Consider the following 13,298-nt stretch of genomic DNA (forward strand, 5'->3'; position numbering starts at 1 on the left):
TCCACTTTGTTTAAATACTAACAATGGCAGATAGTGAACAACCTACCAGCTTCAGAGATACTCGTTCTGAGTCTTCAGGACATTACCATCTGCCCTCTATCAAATTTGCTTAGATCAGAAGCCCTTTTCCATCACTCACAAAAATAAGTTCTCCAGTTGCAGTTAAATACTGTTTCATCTTAATCACATGCCCTCCACATCATCCAGACCATTTTATTGGAATATATGATGATCATAACGTTTTGGCTCGTCAGTATATTCTTAGAATATAATGTAATAGATGATTCTGGGCATCCAAAAAAGTTTTCTAAAACATTTAGTCCTCTGAAAGAGTTGGTATAAATTACAAGTTTTTATTGGCATAGCTTAGAAATGAATGAAAGCACTAAATACAGACCAAGCAGTAAGCAGTCATTTACCCTCAGTATGATTTCCAACCACAAACGATGCTCCTACATGGCCAGTTGTTTTTAACCATCCGTATATGTGAGAGTAAAAGAGCAAAATCATTGTATTCATCCCTGTGCTCAATAAAAACCTGCCTGTATATTATTTCAGAGGTGTTCATCTAACCAAGATGGTGGAAGATATTGAGAAGCTGAATTTACAGGTTATCCCAGGGTGGTATTTTATAATGCTTCACTATTTAGGCCTTCACATTAGACGTGCATTATTTTTTATCTCCCAAAGGCCAAGCTCTTTCAAAGAATGGAAGTACGCAGAGAGGCTGTGCTGCAAATAATAAGTTATACAACAGTCGTCAAGAGCTTATTAGAGCTTCTTATAGAGCTTATTAGGCTAATTGGGTGGTAATATAAGCTGAAAACTGATGAAGAAACAATTTTCATGCTGTAACTGAAGTGATGGTTTGTAACAATCCATATATAGGCTCTAGATAGGAGATGTCCTGCAGGCTCGAGAAGAAATCTGCAGAGCCTGACGATGAACTGGCTGAAGTTTCAATAAAATGGAAAACCATGCAAAACCATAAGCAGCTGAGCTACAGTGTGATCTAGGGTGGACAAGCACTCTCCAAATGAAAAGTAAAGAGCAACATTCCACACCCCAAGACTATTCACCAAGACAGAAAAAATTTAATATTTTGAAACACTTCTTCAAATATAAGATATGGGAAAGAAAAATAAACTTCTGGTGGAACATCACTCCTAAAAACTTCACTTCAGGTACAAATGGAATTCATAAATCTCGAAGGTGAAACTCAGGCTCAGCATGTGGATGCCGTTTTTTGCAAAAATGTTTGCAAATTGTCTTCCCTTTTGTAAATATAAAGCCCTGCCTATTTGGCCACTTATGAATACTATTATGAGCATTCTGCAATTGTCTTTCCACATATCTCATATCTGCAACTTGAAAACTTACCTGTAGGTTACTGACATCTTGAAACTGTACAACGAACTTTCTTTAAAAGAGAGCTCATTCTTAAGCTAAAAATAGCAACACTGAGAAGACAGTCCTGAGGCACACCCTCTTCTTGTTTAAAGTCTTCTGAAACACAGAGACAGTGTTTACTTAAAAACTTCTGAATGAAAATCGGTAGGTATAAGAGCAAGCCATTAGCATGAAGATCACATAAAATACTGTCTTCATGCTTTACAGTAAGCCTTTTCATCATCAAAGATGACAGAGACAAGATGATTTCTTTTAACGAAAGCTTTAAGACAGAGGTTTCCAAAGGAACCATGTCGGTGGTCATCCTTTCTTTAAAGAAATTGCTCTAACACAGCGAGACTACTTTTTCCAAATAGTTTGCAAGTACATCTTATAAGTGCAATGGGCCAATAGTTTGAGGGATTCTTCAGGTCTTTCTCCGGCTTAGCTATTGGGAATGACAACAGATTTCTTTCATGCCTAAACTCAGACTAGACATAAGTGTCTGCATCAAAGCTTCATTTAGCTCAATATGGTTAATACAATAATATGGCTCAGAATTGGCAGAGTTGAACACAATGGGTGAACTACCAGGAGGTAGTTGCTGCCACTAGAAAGGTAAGCAAAAATCTCACCAACTATATTGCAATTTCTTCTGTTGCGCTAGTCACTTGACCATCTTTTTCCAGAAAGGAAAATGAATGCTTTTATACACCACACACTTTCCTAACTCTTCCCCACACTTATTTAGTTTAGGTAGAGGATGATATTCCAGAGATATAGGATATACGTAAGTCACTCTCACTTTCAAGCTTCGCTCTTCTTGAATTTGCTTTGGGTTTTTTGAAGGCAATAAGGCTGAACCCAAGTGGACCTATGAAAATCTCCCTAAGCTTTACTTTGTTGTTTCAGAATTTCCTGGAATTCACTATTTCACCCTGGCTTTGAAAATTTGTTGATGTATAGAGAGTATAGAGAGTGCAGCTGGCTCAATTATAATGTCGGTAACATCTTTCATGGCTAAGACACAATAACACGCCGAATAAATACTAATTCAGAAGTCAAACAACAAAAATCAGCATTGTATTTACAAAATTTTTTTTTCCTGTGACTAGTTTTCCTGTTACAAACTAGTCCAGTGAAAATTTTGTTAATATAACGCTGATTTTTGTTGTTTGACTTCTGAATTAGTATCTTTCATGGCATTTCCAATTGGCACACTTTTTACCATTTCTTCAGAGATCTCTGCAAAAAATGAGAATCGTACTCAGTCTGTCCTATTAACCCTCTCACTGCGTACTTTTTTTAAAAATCAAAATAGGTTCAAAAATTGCATATTTTTTTATTACATATTTCAAATCTACATATATTTTAGAGCTAAAATATAGAAATTTTTTTTGTAAAAGAGTTTTTTTTTCAATACAGAATTAGATCATAGGAAAAGGTTGTCAGAATACTGAAATTGAAAAATAATGATGTAAAAGGAAAATTTTGAAAATTAATATTGGTTAAGTTATGATTTATTTTATAAAATACAAAGGTAAAACAGATATACTAATGAAAATATCTACATAATGTAATATTTTGAATATCAATTTTGCACCACTGTCGAACATTTTCAATAGAAACTGAATTTTCAGATTCATCATTATCTTCAGAGGAATCCGAGAAATTCTCATCAGTTTCGCTATAACTATCTTCAATATACTTGAAATCAGAGTCAAAACTACTATCAGTACCGGAAATATCGTCAGGAATATAGGTTATATCACTCACGAAGTGCTTCCTGCCAGGCATTTTTGAACTCTGAAAAGCTCGCGCAAAATGCCACATTACGTATTCTTGCATATTTGGTAGAAATGTGGACAACTAATGCCATCTCTTAGCCAATATCTAAATAAACAATTAAACATCACAGAAAAGACGAAAAGAAACCTTGAACTAGGAAAGAGCGGGTAGCACAGTTAAATAGACGGCAAAAATTCATCCCCACGGAAATCGGGGTTTGCGCAAATTTTGCTACTTCTATGTTGCCCGTGGAAATCATGGGATGCGCAGCGAGAGGGTTGAATACAAATTGGAGGAATCTTGAAATGGAATTTGCTCCTTCTCATGCGAGAGTTAATCCGGACCTCCTACAAACTTTCTGCGTATGCGCATAATACCTTTATGCATGCACATAATATGTTTACGCATGCGCGTTTAATGTATAACGGACGGTATAAGCTAGGCTAAAATTATCTAATTATCTATTTCAGTTAATGTTGCAGACTGCGTTGTTCTTTAATCTTCTAATTGGATCCGGCTTATTATATTTTGCAGACTGTTAGAGCAATTTTATAAAAAGTAAACTGGAACTTTCGATTATGTCAAAAAGAGTTTCCAATTCTGGAGCTGCCAAAGCATCTACAAAGCGAAAGCATGTTTTGATGTACTGCTTCCGATAGTGAATAAAGTGACACAGAGGTTATTGAAAATGAAAATATTTCGATTGACAAGTTAGTCGGCATTCTCGACACAGCAATTACAGGACTTGAACAGTGGAACTGAACAAGAAATTACGTCTGTTTATAAAATTAAAGAGAAAGTATTAGCACAAAAAAAAAAAAAAAAAAAAAAAAAAAAAAAAACGAAGCAACTTAAATTGAAAGAAATAAACAAATAAATATTAAGCTTTTTTTTGTAAATTTTGATACCCTTTAGATCATAATTGGTCTTTATTTCATAAATTACGGTTTCATATTTTTAATTTTATAATTTCTGCATGCCATCTTACCAGATTTAAATTGATGATCTATAATCCGGAATCGCCGAAGTCCCGAGAGTCCGGATTAAAGACTTTGTACTGTATAAGAACATTCTCAACACAAAAAGACTCGTGGAACTAGGTGTAAGCACAACTGCAAGGAACATAAGGAACAAAAGGAAGCTAACATAGGTATCCTGTCCATTATTAAAGACGCAAAGGCAATAATACTGAATCATTAGCTCAATTTGTCTGCCTCAAGGATTAGTATTTTTACTTCTTCGAAGAGGAATGTGGGCATTAAATTCTCCTATCATGATAAAAGGTTCAGGCAGCTGCTCTTTGAAAACCATCCAAACTTCTTTGGAAAATTGGAAGCTTGTTGTTAAACAAAAGAAATTCAAGGGATAGGCAAGTGAAGTAAAGAAACCTATACCAGCATTAACATGGTCACTTACAGGATTGCGTTTCCATGTTAATGAATACCATCAAAGCTTAGCATGCTTCTCTGGTTTCAATATGATCAATATGCATAATCGTGTGTCAAACACACATGATTCTGCATATTGATCATATCTTTAATGTAACAAGATTTGAGTAAAAGCTGTAATAATTCCTAAGCAATAATTCTTCTGTCACAAGCCTCCAAAATAGGAGATGGAATACTTCTGTTCGGTCATTAGTGTATGGCCAGAGACTTTTGACTGCTTTTTCCCCTCCATCCATGGTTTGTGTTATGTGTGTTCTGTGAAACAGATTTTGAGTATGCCTACAATAAATAAATGCTGTTTTAATTCTATAGTAGTAATTTTGGATTTTAGACCATGGCAGCTTCCTCAGCATTAAACCCTATGAACACATAATGGATCAAGGTAAGAAATATACCTTCGTTTTTAGTGCTTTGAAATGCATTTTGTTATGAATTTTATTGAACATAAAATTTTTGGCGCCTGAACGGGAACACTGATTTTTAGTATAAAGCTGATTTTGATTGAAGTGAAATAGTTAATTATGGATAAATTAATAAATACCACTCGGAGCAAAATTTATGAAATTAACAAAATTTATTTTATTTATTTAAATGCACTAATAGACATGATGAATGCTTTAAAAGCTAAACCAAAAGATCAAGAAGAATGTGATGTAGCATTTTCACATTTATGCAATAAATTTACAAGACTAGAAATAACTGACCAAGATATTTTAGATAATTTATAGAAAGATCCAAAAACATATCAAAATACATTTGATCAAGATTATAAGGCGATAAATTCTTATTCTGACTCACATATATTGTTGAAAACGAAAGCCAAATGATTGTGAAATGAATTAAGCAATAAAACATATAATGATTCTCCTAATGAAGGAGTAAATAAAAGGAGTGTTAGATTACCTAAAATCGAATTACAAAAATATAATGGTTCAATAAAAGGATAGCTTTAGTATTTGGAGTTTACTTAAGAAAATTCATGATGATCTATGTTTATCAAATGAAGAGAAGTTCATATACCTTAGACAAAGTACTACAGAAATATCCCATGCTAGTGACCTTGTAGAAATTTTCCACCCAGGTCAGACAATATGTAAAGATACAAGAACGTGATGTAGCTTTTTCACTTTTAATTGATAAATTTACAAAACTAGAAACAACTGACCAAGAAATTTTAGATATTTTGATGGAAATTTTTTTCTGGGGATTGAATGTTTGAAGTCGCGTTTTGGTAGAATTATTAACTGATGGTATACACGTGAATTGTCAAATTTAACATTGAAACACAGTAAATGTAACTTATACCATGCCAGTCGCATCAGATAAAAAGCATTTTGTTAGTCAAACTGCAATTTGCAATGCAGCTGATGGGCACACCAGGTGCACACCAACCCCCTTTTCGGCCCGCGTTGTTGAAGTAAATCCACTTTTCATTACAAAGGACGATCTCGTGAAGAATTTTGTCCTTGCATTGATATTTGAGCAAATTAATGCAGGCCCCGAACAATGTCTGTCCTTATCTGCTTGAGACAGCTCATGCAGCACCCAGTAACTGAATTTGCACTTCAGGGATTTTTTGATGCATTGCACAACTAATGGACATGGCACTAACAAATAACTCCTTAGCTCTCAAGTGGTTGCATACTTATCTTCTTCCACAATATCTTGCAGGTGGGCCTCATCAACAGTAACAGGCCAGCCAGAGTACTCTGCTTCTTGAATGTCACAGTCCTTGCTCTTGAACTTTTGGTACCAAACCTTCACAGTCTCAAATGACATAACATTAGTACCTAAAGCTGTACACATGATTTTGTGCATTGACTTTTTGCAACAGAACTGGAAGTAAATGATGGTTCTAAACTGGTAGCATGATTGTTCCATTTCAAACATTTTGTACTTAACATTAACGATAATTTTTCAAAAAATTTCACAACACAGTGTTCTACAGCAAGGCTCCTTCTTTCAAATACAAAAAATCGTTTGTCAAAACATGATTAAACACGTTAATATGAAAACTGTTTGCACAGACAATATTTGTGGTGGCAGGGAAACTTTCGATAAAACCCGATAAAATCGCCGAAGTTCCAACATTTCTGGATATCAGACTTTGTACTGTATAAAATAAATACAAAGCACAGTTTTAGACATATTAAAATCCAGATAAAAATGCCAACTATTCTCAGCAAACAGTAAGTACAGTAACACACAGTAAGTTCAGTAAACAGTACTACAGTAAGAAAAACAAAATTAAGCTCAAAATTAAAGTAAACAATTAAGATATATTAGTAGCAGGTAATCATATATGATGACTTGTGTTTACAAGAAATGTTTTTCAATCTTCAATTCTCCATTACTTATCCATGCAACTATATGACATACACATGCTAAATCTTATATATTTACTTGCATGTCAGTCAGAACTGATAAAAAAAAGATTATTTATATGATTTTAAGACCGGTATATAAAATATACCGACACCCATACTGAGGGCACCACATTAATAAATAGCACAATGAGGCTTCTCCTCTTTCATTGAGATGACAGGATTCCTTTATAGTATCATTGTTTATGATGAATTTATAAGTTGTTTAGGATTCATGGAGGATGAGGAGTTTACTGACACTGTGCTAGTACTTTAGTTAATTTTTATTCTTTGCTTACTCCAGTCGAGGTTCTCATTCATCTCTGTTTAGCTAAAATTTTAATTGCACTACTTCACTCTTTCCCCGGATAAAGACTCATTGATATCAAAATTGTTGTCTAGCGTCAAAATGCTACACAATTGTAGGGGTTAAATGTGACCTGTTAGCCCCAAAAGACACCCGTTGCTCAACAATATCAAAACTGTTGCCTAGCATCAAAATGCTAGACAACTGTAGGGGTTAAATGTGGCATACACCTGTCACTTCGAGTTTTCCAAAATCCTAAATGATAAGAGGTTGACTAATCAAGTTAATTTGTGAGGCGGGGGTCACAGGATCTTCACAAAGATGCTGCGATAAGATTGCACACAAAAGGAAAACTCACAAACATGGGAAACAGAAGTGCACTTAATGTCCGTCTCTTAGTGGAATGGAAAAACTGCTGATTTGAAAGCATGCTTTTATGCCTTACGGTATCGTCTTTGTTAATTTCAGCTGAGAAACTAAGAGAAATTTTCCCCCTGGGTTAGGATACAAGTAAGTGGTTTTTGAAATGTCTTCACAGCCGGTAAAAGAGGAAAAATATTTCTGAAGCCAGTTTTAGATGTAAAACATTTATCTTTGAAAGGGGGAAAAAGGGGAGTAAATATTTGAGCCTCTTTTTTTTAAGCTTTGGTCAAAATAAAGGGCTTTGAGGTGTATCATATAATAAAATTGTTTAACAGCTTTTCTTCATAAACAAAATTAAATATTACAACCTATATTTACAAAAAATTAAAAAGGGGCCCAATAATCGAAAGTGTGCATGTGTGCGCAGATTTTTCCTATTATAGCATGAAGCATGCTCTTTTTAAAAAGTATAAAAACTTCAAAAATGCAACATAATTTTTTAGCTGAGTCATAGTGTTCCATTTTTCCATTTTTTATTTTTCGCCTGAGTTACATCTCATTGTAACATTACATTAGTTCAATTACAGCATGATAAGGTTTATGATGATAAGGTCTAAATTTTTTCATAAAATAACGATATTGAATTTAAATCACTTTCAAAAGCTTTTTACCCATATTTTACATAAGTATGTTCATCTGCGTGGCATCATAAAAGTGCCAAAAAAACATACATTTTATTTTTTAAATTTAAATTTCCAGCAAAATTTTAGAAGTTTTTGACTTCAGAGTTAAGTATATTCAACCACCCATCTCTATACATGGACAACAAAAATATGCAAAAATAGATGAAAAAACAAAAATTAGCAGCTACCTTGGAAAAAAAAATGTCTTTGAGCAGCACCAGTATAAAATATATAATGGCCCTCAAAATTCAGGATTTCACTCTAGATCTTTTTAAGTCTCAATTTTGTTTCCTTAGGGTCCATAAGTAATAATTCATACAAAATTTTATCACAATTTAAATCATTTTATATGCTGCCCCTCAAATGGTTAAGAATTTTTTTCTTTTGATAGCCTTAAGCAGAAATAAAGGCACATAATGTTCTGCATAGCAAAACACTGTGGTCTGTTCTTCAAAGTTACATACAACCAAATTATTTGCACTTTATTTCTATTATTTACACATATACCAATAAATGCAAACAAGGGTCTTTTTTTTTTTTTTTTTTTTTTTTTTTGTGTGTGTGTGTGTGTGTGTGTGTGTGTGTGTGTAAATATTGCTATTTTTGCAAGCTACAAATTATGCTTTTTATAAACTGCACATTATTATACTTTAGCTTGCAGTCTTGGTTACCAAAATCAAAAATCTTTGGATATGACTTTCAATTCTTTACTTTGAAAACAAACATGCATACAAGAAAGTACTCCTGCTACTCAATAATATGGCTATAATATGAGACATCTTTCTACAGTGAGATGATTTGCAGTATTTTTTGTATTTCTATAAAATTTTTAGAAGATTAAATTTCCAGCAGTTCTGTTTAAGTTTTCTTTCTAATTTACAGTATACTGACAGCCAAAATGTATGCACATTTTGTTTTTACCTCTTCTTATTATTTTATACTTTTGTTGCATAAAAAAATAATTCGATAACCAACAAATTTTCAAACTTGAATTAGTGCTGTATTGCAGAATTTCATCATTTTTACAATTTATTTAGCTGCTTATCTATAGGTTATTAACAGCAAAATTTTTTAATGTTTCACATTTCTAAATGAGCAGATTTATTTATATACTGTTTGAGAAAAATTGAGAATTCAAAGTTGGGAACCTCTGTTAATTCACTGATACTGTTAAAACAACAGAAGCACTTTCCTATGACATTCATATACATTCATATATTTAGTAAGTGATTTTAGACTAAAAATCATGAATTATATTTAGAACTGAAATTAATTAAAATTTAAACATTTTGGATAAAATAATTATTTTTAAAAACTTACTTGTCCACAATCATTTTGACCCCAACCCCAAATCCTTCCATCTGAATCTACTGCAATGGTAAAATCAGCACCACAAGCAGACTGTACTATCTTTTTTTCTTTAAGATTTGAAATCAAAGTAGGAGTTTTCTGAAATTTGTACAAAATATTTCAGGTTATAGAGTAATTAAGACAAACTCTTACAATGAAATAGTTAAGTAAACATTTGTACAGACTAAATAGATTCATGCCCATAAATCAAGGATGGAAGACAAAACACATATTAAGATATAAAATGTCAGTCATTATTGGCAGAAATACACTGACGAGCCAAAACACTATGACTATCCTCACATTTTCCAATGATCTCATCTGGATGACATGGAGGGCACGTTATTAAATGGAAATAGTATTTAAATGTTGCTGGAGAAGGTAAGGAATCATTCTTGTTTTTTGTGAGTGATCAGAAAAGCTGCTGATCTAAATCAATTTGATAGAGGGCAGATAGTAATGGCCCGAACACTCAGAACGAGTATTTCAAAAACTACACGACTGGCAGGTTGTTCCCGATCTGCCATTGTTAGTATTTATGCAAAGTGGATAAATGACATTGAAACCAGCAGCAGACGGTGAGGGGTTGGATGTCCACACATAATCAAAGAAAAAGGATGTCGGAGACTGTCTCACTTGGTACAGCTAAATTAGCACCTCAGCTGATAGTCCAATACAATGTAGGTAGAAGCCCAAGTGTTTTTGAACTCACAATTCAGCAGACACTTGGGTATAGGACTGCACAACAGATGTTTCACTCATGTGTCTCTGTGGACCAAGCATCATTGTCAACTATGCCTAAATTCGGCCTGGGAACATCAAGACTGGACCACGGATAAGTGGAAGACAGTTGCCTGATGACATGAATCAGGATTTCTCGTTCATCACATACATGGTTTTGTCAGGGTATGCCTTTTCCAGGTGAACAGTTGCTCTCCCCTGTACAGCAGGTCATACACAGGCTGGTGGTGGCAGTATTATGGTTTGGGGATTGTTCTCATAGCAGCTGTGGGACCCTTAGTTATGGTAGAAAAGATTATGAAAGCCACAGACTACATAAACATAAATGCTGATCAGTTGCAGCCTTACATGGCATCTGTCTTCCCAAGTGGAAAAGAAATATTGCAGAAGGCAGGAAAACACCCTATGACCAAAGCTCGAATTACATCCGAGGAGCATGAGGATGAATTCCAATTAATATCATCACCATTTAACTTGTCAGATTTTGATCCTATAATGCACATCTGGGATGTCACAGAACGGCAGCTCAGAGCTCAAAGACCACCATGATAGAATATCTCAACTTTGCATGAGTGCTACTTAGTCCTTTGTTATAACTTCTCTTCAGTTGCTGTTTTGCGGGCCAAACTTCGCAAAACGCATTATTGAGTAGGTGGTGATAATGTTTTGGCTCTTCAGACTGTCTTCTGCATTAACTGATATATGCGGGAGATATGAATGACTGTTAGAAGAATATGTAAATATACAGGATTACGATTACAGTATGTTTCTGAGAGATGTTGGAAGCTGAATGCATATGAAGAGGTTGCCTTAAACAGTAGTACTGCAGATTTTTGTTATTATATTACAAAAAGGGAGATGATATTATAAGAAGACAAAATATTTACATTATAATAAAAACAATAAGTAATTTTGAAGAAAGAAAGTCAATATTGGACAGAGAAATGAAGAATTTGTCCAAGTATAGTGACATGAATTTGAAAAGTTTCAGAAAGTTGATCACTTAGCAGAAAGAATGAAAATCAAACACAGTAAACAAAATATCACATCAGATCATATCATAGTGTTTGAATCATTTGGTTTCTGTATTTGCAGACAAATGAAGCATGTTCCATTGATCCCAACATACAAAAACAACTAATTATGATGATGTTGCCAATATTATGACAATATTAAGACCATTGGGCAAACACTGTCTTCACAGAAGAATGCAAATTTTGTATATTAACCCTCTGAGTGCCATGACCTGTTTATGACCGACATGATTTATACAGTCATGAAAGTTTTTTGTCAATTGTTATATATTACCTTATAATTTAAGATATTTTGCTTCCTTACTTTGATTAATAATATAAATACCATCTTCATGACTGTAAGTTTGAAAATATAAACTAAAATAGGTAAATATACGTATTTAGCTAATAAAGGCTTTTTAAAAACAAGTCTTCATGACATCTAAAAAGCCAGCCGCTCAGACGGTTGAATAGGTGGCAATATATTCCATGTGAATACAATATAGGCTTTTCTGCAAAATGTTCATTGCAACTAACCATAATAGAAGTATCAGAGTATCTCAGTATTATGACCTACTGCAAAGCAAAGAAATAGACTAAATCTGGCCAACCTAAATCTCACAGAATGAGCACGTTATGGTCTTGACAGCATCACTGAAAAAGCAACTTTTCATCACTATCAAGTACGTCTTTGTTGCGTGCTGAAACAAGGGCAGAGAAACTTTGAAAAGACATTCTCTACAATCTGTTAAAATCTGCAAAACTGAGGTATTCAAGCATTGCAGTCAATATTAAAGCCACCAATGCAAATTACAAATTCCAGTGAAGGTTGATAATTTTTTATTCTCTGTGTTCTGGCCATTTTTCTTTGTTCATTATGAGCAAATATAGCAACATCTGACTTCTGCATCCCATTAAAAAAGTGTTTTTTGCATTAAAACATTACTGCCAAATTTACTTTTTGTCTGTGAGTTTAAAGAAAAGCATAAACTTTATTGCACTCAGCAATATCATCTACAGTTTTTGAAGTCAGTTTAGGAAATATACATAAAATATTTTAACTGTGATTTCATTTAATCAGAAGCAAAATAATTCTTTTGGACAAAACATATTAGTTTCTGTTCAAGAGTACACAACCCCAATAGAGTATGTAATTCAGCTCACAACAATTTGACCACCTTTAATAATTCTTGGGTTTAAGTGAACATTCTACAAACAGCCTTTTCCCTTTTTAATTATGATTAAAAATTAATGATTTATCATTGTTAACAACATTAATAACTAAGTATGGATAGCTTCCTCTCCTGTTTTTTAAACAGTTTGCTCAACTGAAATTTCATTGAAGTTTTCAACCTCTACAATGATTTCTAGAAATACAAATTATAGAAATTTGTGAAAAATTAAAGTTATATTTTAGTGTATTCTTTGGACTCACAGAATATTATTAGAAAGTGTCAAATATAGTTTTAGCATTTAGAAAGAATTATACTAGATGACTGAAAGTTAGTTTAGTTCAAGAGCAAAAGTTCCTGTAGATCTCACAAGCAAACACAAGATTTAGGACTACAGCAATAAAATCACATGCAAAACTAGCATATTTAATTAAAAATACTACAATTCATATTTAACGTTGGACAAAACTTGGAAATTTTCTAATAAGACGACAAAAGGCCTCCCTCCAAATACTACTGCAAGCCTGTTTTTCGTCTTGCTTTAGTTTAAACTCGAAGGAATTCTCCAAAAGTCATAGCTAATTTCCTTCTATTTAATAAAATTTGTTTGTGTAGTTCTCACAGATACTATGCCAGATTTTAATTCTTGGAAAATGTAGAATGTGCATCATCTGGATGGTC

At 33.4% G+C, this 13,298-nt stretch overlaps 1 protein-coding gene across 4 annotated transcripts in view; it reads right to left on the reverse strand.

The window, feature by feature from the left end:
• Positions 1–13,298, reverse strand: part of LOC118196406 (uncharacterized) — a 338,914-nt gene that overhangs the window by 45,854 nt on the left and 279,762 nt on the right. For all 4 annotated transcript variants that reach the window (XM_085807758.1, XM_085807757.1, XM_085807756.1 and 1 more), the window contains one exon: positions 9,662–9,790. In XM_085807758.1, the coding sequence (XP_085663884.1) occupies positions 9,662–9,790 (129 nt within the window). The remainder of the gene's footprint in view (positions 1–9,661; positions 9,791–13,298) is intronic.

The sequence above is a fragment of the Stegodyphus dumicola genome, chromosome X1 (assembly GCF_044657685.1).
Source record: "Stegodyphus dumicola isolate Sdum_Otavi_A_Nest chromosome X1, ASM4465768v1".
NCBI classification, from domain to species: domain Eukaryota; kingdom Metazoa; phylum Arthropoda; class Arachnida; order Araneae; family Eresidae; genus Stegodyphus; species Stegodyphus dumicola.